Below are 20,064 nucleotides of genomic sequence, written 5' to 3'. Positions count from 1 at the left end.
GGAAAAGCTGTTGCCCTGCTGAACATGATGTAACTGCTGGAAAGCAGTGTCCTACTCATCAGTCCAGTCTGACAGGAAACCAGTTCTGTTTCTTAGCACAGTTGTTCCTGTTTTGAGGTAGTGACCTTGTAGTCATACATTAACCAAGCAGCTATAGCTAGCGACATATAATAAACATGAAACAGAGAGACTGTGACTGCTTCCCCTTTATTTCAATTAGTTTGTCTCAGTCATTTCCCAGGAACAAAGCCAGCTCCTGTATACAGACATGAAGTGCACTCATCCTTCGTTAGCACTGCAAGCATCATATTCAGTATCTTGCTGCTGCAATTTGAGAATGTTTCTGGAAGTGGCCAGAATCAGCCATTTGGTCATGCAGGAACTAGAGTGAACGGATGGTCAGGAACCCTCCAGCATCTGAATAGAAAGGGGAAACTTTCTTGTCTAATCTAAAATTTGTTTCTCCAGTCTGGGACATAACGTTGTGTCCAGCTCTCTCCCTGGGCAGTCTTAAGAGGCAGTCTTCATGCGTGCTGCACCCCTTTCCAGGATAGCTGGGGTAGGCCATACCTCACCTGAAACTCCTCCATAGGGTGTGCGCTGTACAAAGGTGAAGCGGTTGAGGGCTTTAGAGTCTGTCCCACCACTCACTTCCAGTTTAGTAGTGCAGGCTCCTCCTCAGGGTGGACCTGTGTGTGTAGCTGCCCTTGGGAGAAGGAGGAGCCTTTCCCTGAGAAACCCTGAGTGCTCAGCCTGCTGGAGGAGGGCCCGAGCCCCCTTTTAGCTGGAATTCCCTGCTAGAGTAAGACCAGGATCCAACTTGCAGCTCAGAGGTACATGTGACCAGCTCCCAACTCAGAAAATTACCTCACCTGAGTATCTGCATCTTCCCAACACCATTCGTGCACAATGTGCTATGGTTCTGCAGGTTTTGATGCTCTGCCACAGCAAGACTGCTGGGGTTGAGCATGACCAGTGGAGGTTTTTGCTCTTGTAAACCGATACCAGAGTGGCTTTAACACAATGCTAGTGTGGATGCTAGGCTGCTGTAGTGCTGGCCTCCAGGATGCTGGCAGCAGGATCAGGCCTGCAAGCAAAGCCTCTGCGCAGGACCATCATGCCTCCAAGAGCTTTTGGTCCCAGGGAGGGTACAGGGGGAGGGTGCAGCCCTATTGACAGCCCCTTATGCTAAGCCAAGCTAATTGTAGTGAAGGAAAGAAGATGACCAGGTCTGATGCTTGCAGCCAACGCCATCACACATTGCGGGGTGGGGTGGGGGGTGTTACTACCCTGGAAGATATTAAAGCACACAGAGCCTTTCTACAGGTATAGCTTAAAGAGCCCCTGCAGCAGTCAGTGGTACCCAGCTCAAAGCAGTGAAGTTCTCGGGTGTCAGAGCTGACAGGCTCCATGCTGGACTCTGCTTGTATGGTGTCTTCCACAGGAAATCACAGAGGAATTATGCTCTACACACTCTTAGGAGGTGGGTAACAAGAATTCCTGCTTTACAGAGACGGAGCAGACATGATCAGGCTGGTTACCAGGGACATGGTCCCTCCTGCAGCACTGCTGGGCATGTCAGCGAAAGGCACTTGTGCAGCAAAGAGCCATGTGCCCCAGGGTCTCGCAGTTCACCCTGGCACTGACCTGCACCCCCCCATCCACTGAGCCTCGTCACAGGAGGACCGGGGGGAAGCCCTCGCCGGGGGCTTGCTGTCTGACAACATGCCAGGGCTGTCCCGGGAGTGCCGTGGGATAGAGATACCACATCACTACCCCTGAGGGGTCAATAATGACCGAGAAGTTGTCTCCCGTCTTTAAGCCACTGATGATTTTCCCGCTGAACACATCTTGTACCTGAAAGAGAGAGATGGTGGCTACCAGGATTTCTACAGACCTTTCATTCTGAGGTCCAGCTGTGGTCACTGCCATGGCATGGCAGGACAGGGCACAGCAGCAGGCAACAGGAGCGTGACCCAATGGATGGGCTGCCCCTTCATCCTGGAGGCAGGGAGGAGGAGTCCTTCCCCCCCCAAAAATGCACAGGGATCAAAGGAGGGAGCTGGAAAAAGGAGGATCCAAGTGCCATGGGGCTGCCCTGCTATGTAGCACACCAGTGGGGCTCACCTCATACACAGCATCTTCAGGGAAGTGGAGCTTGGCCAGGCTGGTGGTGTAGGGGAAGGGCATATCTGTCCTCCGGCTGAAGAAGACGAGGGCACTGGCACCCTTGGACAGCGGGCGCAGGAACACCTCAATGTGGGATTTCTCCTAGGGGTGGGGGTGGGAGTGTGAGACAAAGCTGCTGGGACCAGCACTGGTCCATACCTTCTGATCTTGCCCTGCGGGGCTGCTGTGCCAGCAGGTCCACAGCTCCCACAGCTCTCCTGCTCATGTTCCTCTGCTTCACCTCCCTCTCCCTCCCTATTGTGACACCCCATGCTGCTCCTGTCTGCTCTCCCAAATGTGTCCACCTTCCCCCTAACCTTGACAATCCTGCGCCCCTGGATTCCCAGGGGGTCTTGGTTGATCTGGATCATGAGGCGGTTCTGCAGGATCTCCTTGGCGCTCAGGGAGATGGTGCGGAGATCTGTGGACATGAGGAGCGGAGCTGCCATCACTGTCCACAATGCCATTTGGGAGCGTGACTGCTCATAGCTAAGGCCAAAGTTTCCAATGATGAGCTGGAGGAGAGAGGGTGAGAAGACAGGAGAGGCAGAAAAGATTTAAAACTTGTCTGCTTGTCACCCCTGGTGATGCTGCAGCCTGCTGGGAGGGAGCACCCATGGGAAACCTCACAGGCACTTTTGCTTCCCCTGGAGCAGCCTACCACCATCAGGAGATCCCACCCCTGCTAAGTGCTGAGCCATCAGCACACGTTCAAATGTGTTCACTAACATCCTTATAATAACCACTATCCCCCCTCAGCCTGTGCAGGGAGGACGAGGACACCAGGACAACAGGGTACACAGTACGAGTGGTGAAGGGTTCATTTCAGCTACAGGCTTTTCCCACAGCTTAGGCAAGGGCAGCACAAGCTTCGCCTCTTTGCAGCAACAGGCCTCCTGCTCCTGGTGCCCTTCCTTTGCCCTGCCCCTAGAAGGGGATCCCTGGAGATCCTCCATTCCCATCCAGGGTCAGTGCACCCACCACCGAGCCTCACCATGTCTGGGTCATTCCAGTGACCAGGGCCAGCTGCTGGCTGCAGCACATCCTGGTTTGCAGAGAACCAGTCCAAGATGGAAAGTACACTGTCCCAGGAGTCCTGGATGTCATCATAGTTACGCCACAGGTTGCAGACCTCTGCTAGAATGGTGTAGTTCACCTGGAGAGGAGCACAGGGTCAGGCAGGAAGGAGAAAGGAGTGGGTCTGCAAGGTAGGGGAGAAGAGGCATCCAGACTTGCTGAGAGCTGAAGCATCCAGAAAGTGTGCACAAGGCAGAGGGATTAGGAGAAGGGCAATGTCATATAATGAAGGAGGACAGTCATATCCTAGTATGATAGGATGTCTAACAAAACAACCACAGAGGCCATGGGGAGATTATCAGCTGCAAGAATGAGGGCAGCTCAGGACTGACAAAATGTGGAAGAGAAATAAATGCAATCAATTCTCAAGAGACATTACTAGAAGGATCCATCTGAGAAGAACAGAACGTCAGGATCAACCCCACACCAGCTGAGTGGTGTGGAGCAGGCATGCCCCAGGGCCTCTTCCCCCCAAACTCCCGTCACCTAGCCATGTGGGGAACCCCAAGTGTCCCCAGATGCCTGGCAGGAAGACCACATGCCCTCTGGGGACCTGCAGCCCAATCCTACCAGGGGCAGAGCAATAAGCAGGGTGTAGCACCTGGATCCTGCAGCTTCAACCAAAGCCCCCAAGGGCACAGGAGACAAGGGAAACAGCCACTGGATGGGACAACCCTCACCTTGGGGGGGAGCCCCCCCTGATATGCTGGCCAGCTGCAGGAGTAGACGATGGGACGGCCTGTGGCGTTCAAGGCCCTTGCCATTTCTGGGTAGCCTTAGGGAGAGAAGATAACAGCTGGTGAAGGGAGCAGCCTGCATCCCATCCCGCCCAGCCAGGGGAACCCCCGGCCAGCATGGCCTCCTGCCTTACACCAGCCCTAGGGCATCCAAACTCCACCCTCTTTGCTCAAGAGCTGCAACAGGAGATACGAGGGAAGAACTGGCTAGCCAAGTGCTTCTGCGGACAGCCAGCTGCCCTGACCAAAGCAGAGAGGGGAGAAATGCCAGCCAGCCAGGGAGCCCTTACCCTCTGCCTGCTCCTCTCCTGACGAGTAGCACCCATCCAGCTTCAGCATGTCCACACCCCACTCCGCAAAGGTCTGGGCATCCTGCTCCACACGGTCCAGTGTGGTGCCTGGGTAGCCCCCGCAGGTGAGGGTGCCCAGGTCACCGTAAATGCCCAGCTTCAGCCCCCGGGCATGGACCTGTGAGGAGAGGAGAGGAGAGCTGCGAAGAGGGGACGAGGTGGATCCTAGGTGTCTCCATCCATAAACACACGATGGTGTGGGGACACAGAGATCCCCACCATCCCCAGCAGGCACTCACATAGTCAGCCAGAGCCTTAATCCCCCTGGGGAACCTCTCAGGGTCTGCAACCAGCCGTCCCGCCGCGTCGCGCTGCTTGGCGGACCAGCAGTCGTCAATGTTGATGTACTTGTAGCCCAGCTCCCTCCAGCCGTCCTCCGCCAGGCGGTCTGCCATCTCGAAGAAGAGCATCTCACTGCAGGTCGGGGGAGGGGGGACGGGCATGTGGCAGGCTGCGACCCCGAGACCTCCGCGCCCCACCAGCTGAGGGAGCCGCTGGGACTCTGGGGCCAACCGGGGGCTCTGGAGGGGTCGGTCACCACAGAAAGGTCCCCAGAGCTCCCGCATAACCCCCATCCGCGTTCCATTTGCCTCACCGAGGGGAAGCACCTCCCCGACACCCCACAGAGCCCAGGCGCATCCCTCGGCCCCGGGGGCTCTGCAGCCCCGGCCCCGACCCCCCCCTTCCCACCCCCCCTCGCCCCCGCCACCGTGCCGCGGCAGGGCCCGCCCAGGGGCGCCGACGGGCCAGCGCCGCCCCGGGCCCACGTCCGACCCACCGCCCTGCCCACCCCCCGGGGCAGTCCCGGGCAGCAGCCCGCCGTTTCCCAGCAGGTTCTCTCGGGCAGGGGACACAAGGGACGAGCCCTCGTCGCTGCGAGGGGACACGCCACAGGGAGCCCGGGAGACTGTCCCCCCCCTCCCCGCTGACCTGATGCAGTGGCGCGGGTCTGTCCGGCAGTCCACGTTGCAGCGGAACCTCTCCCAGGCCAGCCAGCCCATGGGGGGCGTCAGCGCCAGCCCGTTCTCCAGGGCCACGGAGGCCAGCGGCAGGGCCAGGGCCAGGGCCAGCCCGCTCAGCACCGGCACCCCCATGGCCGCCGCCGGGACACAGAGCACAGCGCACCTCCCCCCGGCCCGGCCCGGCCCCGTCACATGATGGCGCCCGCATCACCTGACCGCCCGCCCCCGCCACCTCCCTCCCGCCCGGCCCGGCCCGGCCCGGCCCAGCCCGGCCCGCTGCGCCCTACAGCCACCGCACCCCGCCGGTATCGCCCCCCTTGCTGCTGCGCCCCACGGCCGTGGCACCCCATTGGTATCGCCCCCCTACCCTGTTGCACCCTGTCAGCATTGCACCCCACCCCACCGGCATTGCACCCCGCCGCTGTTGCACCCTATGAGTACTGCACCTTGCCGGAGCTGCTGCACCCCACTGGCATTGCACCCCACCGCTGCTGCGCCCCGTAACCGGTAACCCGTCGGTACTGCACCCCACGGCTGTTGCACCCCATTGGCACTGCACCCCTCCGCTGCTGCCCCTCAACAGTTACACTGGGGGGGCTGTAGGTCCCTCCCGGGGTGGGAACCCCGGGGTCCCCGAAGGGGCGCCGGGCGGGGGGCAGAGGCGCGGAAGAAGGCGGCTCCGGGCGGCCTGCGGTGCCGCCGGGCCGCCTCCCGCCCCACGCTGCCGCCGCCGCCGGCGGGGCGTTGTTGCCGGAGCGGCGGGACGGCCCCGGCAGCCGCAAGAGCCTCCCCGCCCGGCTCCCGCCGCCCCCCAGGCCGCGGCCCCCGCGCCGCCCGCCGCGCCGGGAGCGCCGCCGAGCAGGAGCGGCCCGAGGTGAGTCGGGCCGGGCCGGGGCTCGCGGTGCCGCCGCCGGGGCGAGACCTGGGCGAGGGCTGGGGGGCGGCGGGGCGGGGGCGGCGTGGCAGGCACACGGCGAACACGGAGACACACACAAAGGCACCGAGCGCGGCACCGCGCACCCCCCGCCCCGGCGGTGGGACCCCACAGCCCTCTCGCGTCAGGGCTGTCCAGGGCCACCACGGCTGTCCTGGGCCCGAGTATTCCTCAGGGAGCCGCGTGAGAGCAGAGCACCCCCAAAGAACAACGTTTCCTTACGTCCGATGGGATTTTTGTCTATTTTCCAACTGGAGTCCGTGGCCCCTCGTCCTCAGCCCAGCCCCGCGAGCCCTGGAGGGGCAGGAGGGCTCCGGGAGGGATTCTGGGGGTCGCTCAGCAGCGGGGAGCCCCCACCCCACCCCGCCACGGCTGCCCGGGCAGCGGCAGCTGGGGTTGGTTTGCTGCGCGTTGCTCTGCGGAGCATCAGCGGCCTGAGATCCATTGGCAGCTGTAGAACCGCAAAGGCTGCGCGCTGTGTCCTGCTGCGGGACCAGCCAGCTTGCCGAGTCGCCTGCCACGGGGCCTCTGCAGATGGTGCAGCAACGGGCTTCTACAAAAGCGCTTTTTTCTTCTTTTTTCTCACTAAAACCAAACCAAACCCACAGGAGCCAAAAAAACAAACCCACAGCCTGCACTGGGGTGGGGCTGAGGCTTCGAAGCCCATGCAAGTGCCCCCAGTTTCCAGAGCCGCCCACCTGTGGTGCCTGGTCCTGGCTGCTCCCGTGCACCAGAGGCACCAGAGGCTTCGGCTTTCTGGGGTGGAAGCGATGCAGATCTTTGCTCTTTCAGTCCCAAGCTGTTCTGGTTTGTGACTCTGCCACCCTTCCTCCAAGCAGGGATGGGGCTCAACACGGTGAAGCTTTGGAGGCCCTTGGCAAGGGAGCAGCCCGCTCAAGGAAGGCAGCAAGGAGTTGTGGTCTGACCCACACAGCTGGTACAGCACCTTGTGCCCCACAGCTGGTGAGCCTGCCTGGGCTGGGGGTGCTGCTGGTGGGGATGAGTGGTCCTGCAGGGGGACGGGGAGCGGGGAGAGGGGCCTCAAACACAGAGGTCCCAGAGCCCCTGGGTCTGAAAACACCCTCTTTATCCTGCCCTATAATAGAGAAATGAATGCCTTGCAGGCACAGAGGCAAATTTCTTTGATGCACCCCATAAAAAAACCAGCAAAGTAGGTCACTCGTGGAATAAGAAACGAAGCAGCAGTGGTGGTGTTCCTGGAGAAGGCAGGTGCGAGGCTCTGGTGAGGACCTCCCCTCTGCAGCAGCAAGGAACCAGCCTGCCATTTGCAGGGGTGCTTGCTGGGTTAGATGCTGTCCTGCAGTGTTGGGGCTGCTTTTCCCCATGGTGGGCTTGGGGTAGGACCCAGCCTCTCCTGGTGGGGTGGGTGAGATGTTCCTCGCCCTGAGCTGACTTCTTGCCCTCTTTCTTCTTCTGCACCTAGGTGGGGTGATGAAGCTGAATGAGCGGAGCGTGGCCCACTATGCCACCTGTGACTCACCTGCTGACCATGCTGGCTTCCTCCGCAAGCGGGTGGAGCGGTACCACCACCATGCCCACCACCACCACTCCACCTCCTACCAGCGCCGCTGGTTTGTCCTCAAGGGCAACCTCCTCTTCTACTTCGAGGAGCGGGAGAGCCGGGAGCCCATGGGGCTGGTGGTGCTGGAGGGCTGCACTGTGGAGCTGTGTGAGGCTGCTGAGGAGTTTGCTTTCGCCATCCGCTTTGACGACGCTGGCGCCAGGGCTTACGTGCTGGTGGCCGATGGGCAGGCTGCCATGGAGGCCTGGGTGAAGGCGCTGTCGCGGGCCAGCTTCGACTACATGCGGCTGGTGGTGAGGGAGCTGGAGAAGCAGCTGGAAGAGGCTTGCAAGAGCTTGGCCGCTTGCCGCAAGTCTCCACGGAGGTCCTCCTCCTCCGGCAGGAAGAGGCACCTCTCCAACCCTGCTTTGCTGCCTCTTCAGGAGAAGCCTGCTGTCCTGGAGAATGGTTACTCCACATGGGGTAGTGGTGGCGGCGTCCCAGGGGGGGCTGCCTGCCCCGACCATGACGGGGGGCACCCAAAGCCCCCGCCCCTACCCCCACGCCGGCGCTCGGCTGCCGGCAGCGCCACAGGGTCCCCAGCACCCAGCCTCTCGCCAGCCATGCCGGAGAGTCCAGTGTCACCAGAGACGGCCTGTTTCTCCAAGCTGCACAGCTGGTATGGGCAGGAGATTGCGGCGCTGAGACGGGAGTGGCAGGAGAGGCAGAAGGGGGGACACCCATGACTGGGGGCGCGGGGCATGAGCCACTGGCCATCCAGTGTCCAGCAGCCTGTCTCCCACATAGGAAGAGCAAAGCAAGGGATGCTGCTTGCCCCCTGCCCTGGTTGGTGGCCGAGTGTGCGGTGCGTGTGTGCTTCACTGGGTGTGTGGGAGGGATCCAGGTCTCCCCCAAACCTTGCATTTCATTTCCATGACGCTTTATACAGCTGGAGAATGTATAATACTAGTGGGAGCTGCCTTTGAACTCTCCTCTGCTGGTGATACAAGGTGTGGAGGGGGCACAAATCAGCATGTATGCAGCGAACCTTACCTGATGGGCTTGGCCCCTTGCCATCCTGGCATGGTGGATGCTCTAGGTGCTTCATTGCCTGTTTCTCCTTCACCACTTTTTTTTTTGTTTTGTTTCTCAGCGTGGAAGTTTGTACAGGTCAGCAGTTATTATTGTCTGTGGTCTTGCGCCAAAGTCCTTCTGCCTTTGCTCTTTTGCTGCAGATAAGGCTGGGCTTTTATGAAACGCCTGCAATGGGCCACTGGCCCTGGCGGGTGCCTCCAACCTTATGCTTCTGTCACCACAGAACATGTGTAAGCCACTGTGGCTGTGGCTGGCCCAGCAGCCAGGGCAATGAGGGTCAGGATTTTGCATCGTTGGGATTTTTTACTTTCATCTGCACTACCCCTCCTCCCTGCTAGATCCTTCAGGATGTTGATTTCGTGGGCTTGCATCCATCTCTTTGGGTGCCCAAGCTCAGCAGCAAGGCTGAAACGGAGACATTGAGCCTGGTCTGAAGCAATAGTGAGGACCAGGAGCTCCCCAGGGCTGATCTGAACTCTATCAAGCAGTAGCCAAGCCTGTTAATATATCCAGCTCAAGCCTTTCTTGCTCCAGAACAAGGACACTAAAGCCTCTTTGCCTGGCCAGGGGTGAATTTCTCAGCCTCTGTGCAGATCGTAGCTCCTGCAAAGTGCCATATAGGGAGTGCCCAGCCAGCTTGTTGGGCAGCTTGCCCGAGACGGTGGCCAGAGCTGCACTCTTGCAGGGCCTCTCTTGCTGTTGCGGCTCTTGGCAGAGCTGTGCAGTTGGAGGAGAGGCTGTGGAGGAGTGGGAAGTGGGCTGGTCCCAGGTGGAGCAGTGAAGGTGTGGGAGTGAGCTACAGGTGGTACTAACTACGTGTCAGCAGTGTCTGGACTCGCCTCTCTAGTGTCAAAGCCATGCCACTGCCTTCTACCAAAGCCAGCACCTGACCTGCTGATGCTTCCCTCCAGTTTCATGTCAGTGTCACTTGGCTGATCTCTGTAGCATGTCCCATCCCCCCAGCGGGTGAGGAGGGCTGTGGAGAGGCACATCTGTCGCCTCACTACAGAATTGGACTTGCCCTTCAGTAGGTCAAAAACCTTGGCCAGAAGGCGTACAGTACAAGTAGGTGGGTGCTGAGTCCAGGGGCTAGAACACCCTGGATAGAGGGTTTATAAATCTTCTCCCTTATCTTCTTGACAAGGGCTATTTTTCTGAGCACAAAAAAATAGGTGAAGCAGTCTTGTGCTTCCTGTCTAACAGTGTTAAACCTGTTTTTATTGCCCTGTTTTATTAACGAGCCTTGCTAGGAAAGCAAGAGGCCATTCTAGGTTGTGACTGGTAGGAACCTATTTGCCTTTCTGGAGTTAAACACATTCAGCTTAATACTTAGCAGTAGCCAGTAGAGATTGCCAATACAGAAATCAAATGACTTCCATTAACTCTTGGTGCCTTTGAAAATATATCCCTGTTTTGGATGATGAGCTTCCAGCCTTCTGCCTAATTATGGCTCAATGCTATATTAGAGGAAATCAGATCTAAAATCAGATCTTACAACTATGACTTTGGGCAGTGGGAGTGTAACCTTCACAATGTGGTGGCGCAATCCAGTCCTCTCCAGTTCATGCCTGTATTTCTTCACAGTAAGAACCTCTGAGTTTGGGAGGATTACCTTTGTTCTGCTTTTTAAGTGAAAACCAGGAGCAGGTAGCCATGGGCCAGTGCCCAGGCTGTGTCAGCAGCCCAGCTGGCTGGACTTACAAGCCATCTCTGCCTCCCTGCCTGCTGCTTGAAGAGTTCTGTGCTGCAGCATCCCTGGCTGGGAACCTGGCCCCTTCCCCATGCCGGGAGAGCAGCATCAGAGGATGACCTGGTGCCTCCTTGCTCTGAGCATGGGTATTCTGGGGCCAGTCAGATTTGGCAAGCATTTTTCTGTGGTATTTTTTGTTTGGTTGTTGGTTGGTTGTTTTGTTTGTTTGTTTGTTTTTAGTGTAATGCAGAAAGAAAAATATTCCTGATGTCTCAGACTTACATAAGACAGTTCGATGATAAAGATTTAACTTCCAAAATTAATCAAAATGTAATGGAAGTTCCCACATGAGACGCAAGTATCAGGAGTGACTTGAAAGGGGAAAAAAAAAAATTAACAAAGCCAGTTCTGTCAGAAGTGGAACTGAAACAGTATTATTCATTTAAGGGCAGTTTCACTTTTAAGAAGCTTAGTTTGTTTTATTAAGCCCGGATTGTGCTAGTAACACTACTAAAGAGCTTATATTTAATGCTTTAATCTGTCCCATTCAAATGGCACAATTTCCGTGCTACCTGCCTTTGCATTAGCACAGAGCCCAACTAAATCCTAAATCCTGCAAATGAGGTGCTGCGCTTTGCTTTCTGTCCGATCGCATTCGGAGTAATTTTGTGTTTTATTCCGCAGTGCCAAGAAGAAAACGGCAGAATCCTGAACAGTATTTGTGCTCAGCCCGTCTGTCTGTGCCTGGGCCTTTGCTAGGTCTCCGAAGCACTGGTCAGGATGTGTATGGTCAGGGCTTCCCACCACCCTGCTCACCTAGCAGGGATGGCCGTTTTGTGAGTAGAAAGAGCCATAACTGGAGCCATGTCCAAATTTGTATGGGAATACAGGGTTTTTTAATGACCACCACTGCTTGCTCCATTAAGCAGGAAGCACCTGGGTGCTTCGCCACCTCCTCTTGAGATGGAGGCTATCAAACCAGCTCAGCTGAGAATTGGTTGTGCTGGCAGAGCATTTGAAGCAGACCTCAGGCAGCAGGTCAGGATTTCAGCTTCCTGAAGTTGCACGTGCAGCTGGCTAATGGAGCATCCTCTCTGTCTCCAGGCAAGGAAGAGCCAAGGGTTTTCACTGCCCGTTGTCTCAGACAGCAAAGTAATACTGATTAATTGCTACACAGTTTTCTTCCAGTCATTCAGGTTTGGACTGTTTCACCTCCTGCCTTTCCTTTCTCTTATTATTTTTTAAAAATAGAAAATGTCTGGGCAGCACAAAACAAGTTCCCTAGGAAAGGGGGACCTGAACGTGAAAGCTGAATGGCTGCTTTTCTTAAAAGTACTGAAATAGAATCTTTTTCTAAGAACTTTCTTTAGTGTAATAATGCAAGTGATGAGAGAAAAATGCTTGAATCTGAATGCTTGGATTTAAAAGAAATTGAAGACTGAAGGAGGGCAGTTCTGACATGGCCTTTGTAAGCACTGCCAAGAAGGGCTCCCAATCCTGCTAAAATGGTTGATGAAATCCTGTTTTTCTGGGGCTGGCATTTCAGATTCAGGCCCATAATGTATTGTTTTATTTCTGCACATTTATCTTTTATAAAACAACTGCGGTGACGTTTCCCACTGAATCCAGGTCCTAGTGGTAAGAGTAACCTAAAGATCCTACCTGTGGCCACTGCTAGCCATTTGGTGGACACTGGCAAGCAAGAGTGGACGTTTTCCATTACAATCACTACAGCATTAATAGTTTGGGGGTGGGTGACACCCCCCCACCCCCCCACCCCCCCCGTCTTACCCTTCTCAACTGCCTTTGCAGAGAAACTTTGTTTTGCCGAAGGGCACAGGGGAACACGTGGCCCTCGCCGGCTGGGGGCATGTCACCAGCACCTCGTGCTCATGTCACCAGCACCACGTGCTCGGTAACTTGCACAGGGACCTGGCAGCCACCCGCGGGAACGCGCCCGCCCTTGCAGTGGGTACCCGTTAGGTAGATGACGCGTTCTTTTTTGAAGAGGCGGTTTTGCATGCACCTTCGTTTTATACATGGAACTTGTATTACGCATTTCAAGATACTGTTACCGTTTGTATTTTACGCCGTGAAGCCAAATAAACCGTTTTGATTTGTAGCCCGTGCTGCCAGTGGCGCTGGGGAGCCCCGCTGGAACTCGGCGATTCCCGGTCGGGGTCACCCGGCCCGGTGTGCCCTTCGGCGGGAGGCGTAAGGGGCTGCCCGCCACCCCGCCGCTGCGGCGCGCCCCGCGGCAGGGACAGGCAGCCGGGACCGGCCCCCGCCCCCCCCGCGTGCGCAGTGGCGGCCTCGCCCCCCCGCAAGCCTCGCGAGAGCCGCAGGCCCCGCCGCCGCGGGTGACGCGTCGTCTCGGCCGTTACAGGAGGCCGGCGAGGAGGAAGGAGGATGGCAGCGGCAGGCGGGCGGCTCCTGGCGGCGGCCGCCGCTTACTCGAGGCTGGCGGGCTGGGGCGGGTCGCGCCGCAACCCGACCGCGCCGCTTGTGCCCTCCCGGAGCGCCACCGTCACCCGCAGCGGCGCCATTTTGCCCAAGCCGGTTAAGGTGAGTGAGGGGCGAGCGGGCGGGGGCGGCCAATGGCGGCGTAACAGATGGGAGCGGTGTCCAATCAGGGCGGGTGCATCTGCTGCGGGTGGGGCCCTGGGAGTGAGTGACAGAGCCTGGGCTAATGGGCGGGGCGGGGCGGGGCTGCGGGAGCGCCCGCCCGCGGGAGGGTGAGGCGAGCGGCCCCCCGGGCGGGGCGGTGATGCCCCGGCGGCGGCCGCCGCGCCGTGGGGACGAGGTGACCGCCGCCTGCACACAGCTGTTTTGTACCGGCAGCCGCTCTCCCCGCCTAAGGCGCTGGTGTTCCCCGCCCCGAGCTCCCCGCTGGTTGCTGCCCTCCCGGCGCCGGAGGCTTCCTGAGCGCGGTGCCGTGGCCGGGGTCTGGCGGCAGGGCCGGCACCGGGGCACCGGACCGGCCGCGGCTGCGGAGCCGGAACACCCGGCTCCAGCCCCAGTGCGACGTGCTGGTAAAGCTCCGTCTTTCCCGATCGACTCCTTGCAGACGCCCTTCGGTCTCCTCAGAGTGTTCAGCGTTGTGATCCCTTTCCTGTACGTGGGGACTCAGATCAGCAAGAACTTCGCGGCCCTACTTGAAGAACATGATATCTTTGTCCCAGAGGATGACGATGATGATGATTAAAGGGTATGTTATTAACATCACCAGCAGTTTGTTTGTACTTCCCGTTTGGCTTGGGGCAGGGAGGAGCATCTCAGGCTGGGAAAGGCAGCACCTGAGAGGTGCATCAGTGGTTAAACACAGGACGCAGCATTGCCTCTGGCTATGAACTTTTCTGGTTTTATACCAGAGTAAGCCAGATTGGTATCCGAATGTAGAATCACCACAACATACTTTGTTAGAGACCAGAATAAACTGATGGTGTTTTAGATCTTGTGTTTTGAATCCAAAATGAACTGTAGTTAGTGAGGATCTGTACTGCAGACAGAAAAGAGAGCCTTCAGTGCTGCTACATCATGCATCCAAAGAAGAGCAACAAAGCTGGTGAAGAGTCTAGAGAACAGTCTTATGAGGAGCAGCTGAGGGAACTGGGGTTGTTTAGCCTGGAGAAAACAAAGCTCAGGGGAGACCATATCACTCTCTGTGACCACCTGAAAGGAGGTTGTAGACAGGTGGGGATTACTCTCTTCTCCCAAGTAACAAGTGACAGGACAAGAGTAAATGGCCCCAAGTTGCACCAGGGGAAGACTGGATATTAGAAAGTATTTCTTCACTGAAAGGATCATTGAGCATTGGAACAGGCTGCCCAGGGAAACGGTTAAGTCACCATCCCTGCAGATACTCAAAAAGACGTGTAGATGTGGTGCATAGGGGTGAACTTGGCAGTGCTAGGTTTGTGGTTGGACTTGATCTTTAAGGGTCTTTTCCAACCTAAATGATTCTATGATTCTGTTCTACATATTTACCTATTTTAGAAGTCTTCTGCTAACTCTCAAAATGACTATTTAAAAAAGAGAATCACTTATTGCCTGACATTTTTATACAGAGGTGAACAACTTAAGAGACTTCCAGAACCCATCAGAACAAACTGGTGGGTGTTACAGCAAATCTCTGGAGTAGTTGGACCATTCAGACTCACTGGATAATGGAAGAGTGGGAATAATTCATATTTATCTGCAGTGCACTACACTTTCCACCATTTCATGTTACTCAGTTTGGCTTACTCTTGTGTAAAGGTTTGGGTTTGGATGTACTGGATTCTTTATAGAATGAAGAAGCCGTTTTAAAAAAGTTGTTGTGAAGTGTTGCTTTGTAATCAGTTTGGTGGGTGATTCCATTTGAGAAAGGGATTTTCCAGCACGCACTGTGCACCTAAAACCAAAGAATTAAAAGATTGTAAAGACTGCAATGGCCTGTTTGAAACTCCTTTTATGTAAACCACCCCCACCTTGTGTGGTTCGGGGGGAGGGTCCAGACTGGAGCTCAGTACAGTATATCTGAAGAGTAATGGCTTATTATTCTATTTGCAGAACTGTAATGGAAGAACAGAAGGGAAAACACCATTGACAAAACAATGGTTTCAACATCTGCCACTTGTATTTTGTCCTTCCTAAACCTAAATGGGACAGGGGGCTCTATTCCTTTTGCCAGTGAGTGTCCTGCACATGTCTGTACGACAGGATCTGTAGATCAGGGTTGAAGGAAGTGCTTGATGGGCCCTGCACCCTTGCACACACACGCTCACCTCATCAAAGACTGCTTGGGAATCCTTTTATTAGCAATATGTGAAACACTTAATTAAAGATGAAGAGATTGAGATGTATGACTTTGGTCTTGTGTTTTTATAGATCATGTGCCTGCCTATGTCCCAGCATTTCTGTCTTAACCTTTCTACCTCTGTATGCCTGTTCCAGTAAGGAAGCTCTCTTCGTATTTATTTCCTCTTACAAGTCCTTTCTGTAATTAAGTACTAATCTACAGTACACGACAGGAATCCTAGAGGAAGCAGCAGCCCCACAACACAGCCCTGTTCAAAGAATGGAGTGCATATTGACACACTGCAGTTCAAATAATGCTGATTTACAACATACCAGGTACATCTGATGGAGACTATCACTAATTTCACCTCACTGGGGATTAAATACAGTATTACCGTCGCAAAGTTAAAAGTTTTGAGTAGCTTTGGTAAAAGGTTAAGATCATGAGTGGGAAACTAACATGCTGATGTGTTTTATAGCACTTAATATCTCAACAGTGAAACTCTGTGAACGCTCCAGCTCCAAGTACCTCGTATTTCCTAGGTAGTTCAGTAATTCCTTCCGTGAGCCCAAATATATTCATTTTCTTAACTGTGTGTAAACTTCAACTCTTCTTTTCACAGAAGTGTTTACTATTGCAATTAGATCCTTGCATAACAGACTGTCAAGGCTTTCTCTACTGCTAGGGCATGAGTAGAGTATCTTCAGTCATACCAGTCCAGCTGTTTTCTCAAAAATCTTGAAAGGTTAGATAAATTATTTTATTGTATTTTTAAGCCAGCATTGCCCCAGTGTCTCTCTCATGGTTTCTGCTCACTAGATGTAGCCTCTTCTCTTGACTGCCCACTTTTCCCTTCAGGATTCATGTAGTTCTTGAAGTTTATTTTAATATTGCACACATTAGCGCGGTGTATAGTTTAAACAGCCACATTTGCTCCCTTATTAATTGGCACTGCTTTTGATGTTTGATCTGTAACTCTCCAGTGTAGCTACTGAGAGAAAAGGGAGCTTGCAATCTGAGTAACCCCAAAAGCTGTAGCTGAAGGCAGCTGGCAGGTCCTTCAGTCACTTGCTATCCGAGTTGCCCCCTCTTCCCCAAAGCCACCTGAGAAGCGGTTGCTCCAGTTCATCCACTCTTGGGAGCCAAACACGTCCCTGCTCCTGTTTTCTATACTGCCAAATTCCTTACCACTGCTTTATCCCACCATCTCTCCTGGCCCTTCCTGACAGTGTCGATCTTGTCCATAGAAACACCCCACCCTCAAAGCCCCTAGGTACACATACATACACATCCTGGAGGAGTGCTGCTTTACAGTCCTCATATGGGGAAGAAAGCCCCAGTATTTAGGCAAAGATAAAAAAGTTTGAGCATACTACACATTCAATGCTGATCACACATGGGGGAGCTCCAGCACCGAGTTGTTACCTGCTGAAAACCTGTTCTGACTGGTGAAAGAACAAGTTCTCCTTATCATTCTCAAAGTGGAGCTAGTAATTCCCAATTCAACTGAGGAGGTAACAGTAGGACATCATCTTCCGCTAGGCATCATAAGCTCTTACAGAACCTCACTATTCTAGATGACAGTACAAAACTCCATTTTTCCAGGCAATTTCATTTTACAGCAGGGAAATGGACTCTGCTGATCTCTTTATTGCACAAAGGGCTTTATTTGCCTATTGGATTTTACGCCATTCTCTGTGAGAAAGCAAGAGACTAGTTTCCAAGTAAAAAACCACAAGGTCAACAAAGTCATAGCATGAAATTGCTAAACAATGCATGAATACAGATGACCCTCAGGCACAAGAATATTTCTGTGACTACACTGGCTTTTCTGAAGGCCTGCTCGCTCTTCCACAAAGCTAACACCTACACAGGAGGCTGCAAGCTAAGCAGAAAGCCCCACAGTCAGGCTTGTGTTGTGGTTATTCAGCAGAAACTCCAGGGCAAGTGATGGGACAAACTCCATCCACTGAAAATACAAATTAGCAAAACTAGGAAATCACAGCTCGTCATACAAATCATAATGACTTGCACACACTCTGGATTCAGTTAGTCATTGGGCTCCTAAAGTGCTATACAATCTTTCTGTACAGATTTTTTTTTCTACTGTATAGAACTTTATTCATAATACAAGGCAGGAAGACACAGAGCCAATCTCTCAGGGATCATGGCCTTCATAGAATTTGGACAGAAAGTCTTTGGGTCGTGGGGTTTCCGTCTCATGGAAATACCTCATGACATGAGTCCTCTGCTTCCATACCTGAATGGTTTCTTGAAGATCCATTTTTCCCTGCGGAGAGACAGAAGAATTTTAGACTAGTTCTCAGTTACAGCCTGAGTCTAACTACACAGCACTATGAAAGTTATTTGAATGCACTTAGAAACACCCTTAAGATAGCTGTATCAACAATTCTGTACTTCTAAAGACTGTCTGCATCACTATACTGTCACACAAATACATACTGACAGACAGACTAACTTGTCTTGAAACACAAGAAATACAACAGGTGACCATGGCAGTCCTTGGCTGGAAGCTTTCTAATGCATTAGAACTGCAGAGGCGTTATTGTTGTTCAGCCCCATTTTGAAGCTTTGCCCCACTCTTGGTATGCTCATCATTGCTTTGAACCACACAGGTCTCAGACCCGAGACATAACCAGATGTGTTAGACAGCTGGGTGTTTTGCCACCCAACGTCAGCCTCCCATCCAGTGCTGCCACTCTAATGTGTGTTTCAGAATCAGTGAAGAAAACCACATCCCAACCTAAGGAAGTACTGTAGACAGTAGAAAGGTCATTTTATACTTTTAAAGTAGAAAGTAGAAAAGGCAGTATCTTTCCCCCCTTTCTTTGATTTTTTTGTTTAGAAAACAATGGCAATCAAATCCAACAAACTTTGTATTTCAACTACCGTTTTGCTTATCGTGCACTTCCTCTTTTAAACCTCTGCAAACTGGAAGAGCCAGTAGATTCTGAGTAGCAGAAATCCATATTCTAGCAACTAAGGTAAGACCCTATTCCTCTGCATGCTAAAGCAGCTTGATCCCTTATCAACAGGTTTGTTGACAGAGAGAAACCATCTGAACTGCAGGAGACAACTTTGCCATAGCACAGGCTGAAATAAAACTGTCTGTCCCCCCTAGTTATCCACTCTTGCATTTTCTGCAGTTTCAACAAACCAGGAATAACTGGTACCTTAATAACCAGCATGTCTATCACCCGTGGATCTGTAAAGTGGGCATTCTTCATGAACATCTCCCGCACCTTGTTACGCCCCTGTTTCACCGTGATGTCCAGCTGGTATACGTGTACTATGAAAAACACAACACCCACAGAGGTTGGCTGTATTGCTTTTCATTTCTTCCACTGACGATGAGCAACTCAACCCCACAAAACACGACACAGCCCCTGGCTCTCACAGTGTCTGCTGGCTTCACTAGTGTGATTGATTTAAAGCAAATGAACAGCACCGCCACGGTGCGAGTCCCAGCGTGGTTTTAAGGAGGCAGGCAACCATGCCACACACCGCCGTCCTGGAAAATTAAAAGCCAGATTTCTGTTCTGCTTAGCCAGGCAAGCCAAGCGGCAGGTGACGAGACCGGGGTTCCCCGTCAGACCCTCCTTCAGCCCCCGGCAGGGGAGGCAGCCGGGCCGGGCAAGGCCCGCGCTGCACCGGGGGGCGGCCGAGCCCCCCCAGCCCCGCGGCCGCTGCCAGGCCCGCCCGCAGCCGGGTGCGGCCGCCCCACCGTGGCGGGCTAGGGCCGGCCAGGGGCCGCGGCGGGGCGAGGCACAACCCCCCATCCGGGGGTAACCAGCGCCCCCGACGGTCCCTTTAAAACCCAACGGCCGCGGGGTGGCCGTTACGACCTTGAGCTCGCCCGCCCTCCCGCCCGCGCGTGCATGGCCGGCTCCGCGCCCCTCACCCGTGTTGGGCACCTCGCGGTACCAGGCCCGGTACAGCTCCCTCACTCGCCGCTTCGCCTCGCCCAGGTCCCGGCTGAAGATCGGCTTCACCGCGGCTGACACGGCTCCTTTGCCCGCTACCGCCATCTTGTTGCGGCCACCGCCTCCGCGGCAACCCTTCCGCGCGGGGCGTCCCGCCCCTTCGCCGCCGCCGGTGGGAGCGCGCACGGGAACGGCGGCTCCCTATTGGCCGGCCGCGCTGCCGCTCCAGCCGGTGGGCCCGGCAAATCTCGGCGGCCGGCGGCCTCCGATCGGATTGGTCGGGAGGAACGCCAGTCGCCGCCGGCTGCGAGGGGAGGAGCAGAGCGGCTGGGTGGGGCCGCCCTGTGCCCCGCCCCCCGGGGCCTGTGGGCCTGCGCCTGCCGGCAGGGCCTGCGCCGGGGCTGTGGCAGGGCGGGGGCAGGCGGCGTTGGGGTAGGGGTCGGGCTGAGACTCGCAGGGGTCTTTGAGGTCACCTTCAAGGCGCCGCGGCCTCACGGCAGCCTCCCTGGCGGCGGCGGGGGGGGCGGCCGGGGCGGGCGCAGCAGCTGCCGCGGGCCACTGGTGAGCGGCCCCGTCCCGGCGGCAGGGCGAGCTGCCGGCGCAGGCCCCGAGGCGGCGGGTGACGGGGCAGCAGGAGCCCCGGTCTCACGTAGCCGCCGGCCCGGCACCGGCTGGGTGGCGTTGACGGCGGTTTCTAGCTGCATTCCCCTTCCCGCTGATCAGTGAGAGACCCGTATTTGGCGGTGATCTGCTTGCACCCTTTGGCTCCAAAACACGGTGCCAGCAGATGCCCGCACGCACGTG

At 55.3% G+C, this 20,064-nt stretch overlaps 4 protein-coding genes across 6 annotated transcripts; 2 read left to right on the top strand and 2 right to left on the bottom strand.

The window, feature by feature from the left end:
- Nucleotides 1-188: 188 nt before the first annotated feature.
- Nucleotides 189-5,486, bottom strand: NAGA (alpha-N-acetylgalactosaminidase). Its single transcript, XM_056342180.1, has 8 exons — nt 5,264-5,486; nt 4,573-4,747; nt 4,274-4,451; nt 3,927-4,021; nt 3,164-3,325; nt 2,487-2,684; nt 2,128-2,271; nt 189-1,857 (listed from the first exon to the last, which is right to left on the bottom strand). Exons 1-8 carry the CDS (start codon nt 5,425-5,427, stop codon nt 1,675-1,677), a joined length of 1,299 nt encoding a protein of 432 aa, XP_056198155.1. The 5' UTR covers nt 5,428-5,486; the 3' UTR covers nt 189-1,674.
- Nucleotides 5,487-5,543: 57 nt separating this feature from the next.
- On the top strand, nt 5,544-12,658 carry PHETA2 (PH domain containing endocytic trafficking adaptor 2). 3 transcript variants are annotated; one of them, XM_056342184.1, is made up of 3 exons: nt 5,544-5,802; nt 7,069-7,192; nt 7,674-12,658. In XM_056342184.1, the coding sequence occupies exon 3, from the start codon at nt 7,682-7,684 to the stop codon at nt 8,495-8,497; it is 816 nt and encodes a 271-aa protein (XP_056198159.1). In that variant the 5' UTR covers nt 5,544-5,802; nt 7,069-7,192; nt 7,674-7,681; the 3' UTR covers nt 8,498-12,658. The 3 variants fall into 3 exon arrangements, with proteins under 3 accessions (XP_056198159.1, XP_056198157.1, XP_056198158.1); XM_056342182.1 differs by having other exon boundaries at nt 5,544-6,169; XM_056342183.1 differs by having other exon boundaries at nt 5,544-6,169; nt 7,066-7,192.
- A 218-nt stretch (nt 12,659-12,876) lies between these two features.
- Nucleotides 12,877-15,380, top strand: SMDT1 (single-pass membrane protein with aspartate rich tail 1). The gene is made up of 3 exons (XM_056342186.1): nt 12,877-13,101; nt 13,604-13,744; nt 15,088-15,380. Exons 1-2 carry the CDS (start codon nt 12,946-12,948, stop codon nt 13,739-13,741), a joined length of 294 nt encoding a protein of 97 aa, XP_056198161.1. The 5' UTR covers nt 12,877-12,945; the 3' UTR covers nt 13,742-13,744; nt 15,088-15,380.
- A 1,579-nt stretch (nt 15,381-16,959) lies between these two features.
- Nucleotides 16,960-19,434, bottom strand: NDUFA6 (NADH:ubiquinone oxidoreductase subunit A6). The gene is made up of 3 exons (XM_056342185.1): nt 19,239-19,434; nt 18,511-18,626; nt 16,960-17,606 (listed from the first exon to the last, which is right to left on the bottom strand). The coding sequence occupies exons 1-3, from the start codon at nt 19,363-19,365 to the stop codon at nt 17,475-17,477; spliced, it is 375 nt and encodes a 124-aa protein (XP_056198160.1). The 5' UTR covers nt 19,366-19,434; the 3' UTR covers nt 16,960-17,474.
- Between the last annotated feature and the right edge of the window lie 630 nt (nt 19,435-20,064).

Source organism: Falco biarmicus, chromosome 5 (genome assembly GCF_023638135.1).
Source record: "Falco biarmicus isolate bFalBia1 chromosome 5, bFalBia1.pri, whole genome shotgun sequence".
NCBI lineage: Eukaryota > Metazoa > Chordata > Aves > Falconiformes > Falconidae > Falco > Falco biarmicus.
Note: the sequence above shows the minus strand (reverse complement) of the source record. Positions and strands in the feature narration are given on the sequence as shown.

What these genes read in the sequence shown, in the direction of transcription:
- NAGA (XM_056342180.1), bottom strand. Translation starts at nt 5,427, where the DNA reads ATGGGGGTGCCGGTGCTGAGCGGGCTGGCCCTGGCCCTGGCCCTGCCG. An exon ending in TTAAGGCTCTGGCTGACTAT is followed by an intron (nt 4,452 to 4,572) that starts GTGAGTGCCTGC and finishes CTCTCCTCACAG; the next exon opens with GTCCATGCCCGGGGGCTGAA. An exon ending in AGGGGGGGCTCCCCCCCAAG is followed by an intron (nt 3,326 to 3,926) that starts GTGAGGGTTGTC and finishes GCTCCTCTCCAG; the next exon opens with GTGAACTACACCATTCTAGC.
- PHETA2 (XM_056342184.1), top strand. Translation starts at nt 7,682, where the DNA reads ATGAAGCTGAATGAGCGGAGCGTGGCCCACTATGCCACCTGTGACTCA.
- SMDT1 (XM_056342186.1), top strand. Translation starts at nt 12,946, where the DNA reads ATGGCAGCGGCAGGCGGGCGGCTCCTGGCGGCGGCCGCCGCTTACTCG. An exon ending in TTTTGCCCAAGCCGGTTAAG is followed by an intron (nt 13,102 to 13,603) that starts GTGAGTGAGGGG and finishes GACTCCTTGCAG; the next exon opens with ACGCCCTTCGGTCTCCTCAG.
- NDUFA6 (XM_056342185.1), bottom strand. Translation starts at nt 19,365, where the DNA reads ATGGCGGTAGCGGGCAAAGGAGCCGTGTCAGCCGCGGTGAAGCCGATC. An exon ending in CCGCGAGGTGCCCAACACGG is followed by an intron (nt 18,627 to 19,238) that starts GTGAGGGGCGCG and finishes TGTTTTTCATAG; the next exon opens with TACACGTATACCAGCTGGAC. An exon ending in TAGACATGCTGGTTATTAAG is followed by an intron (nt 17,607 to 18,510) that starts GTACCAGTTATT and finishes GTCTCTCCGCAG; the next exon opens with GGAAAAATGGATCTTCAAGA.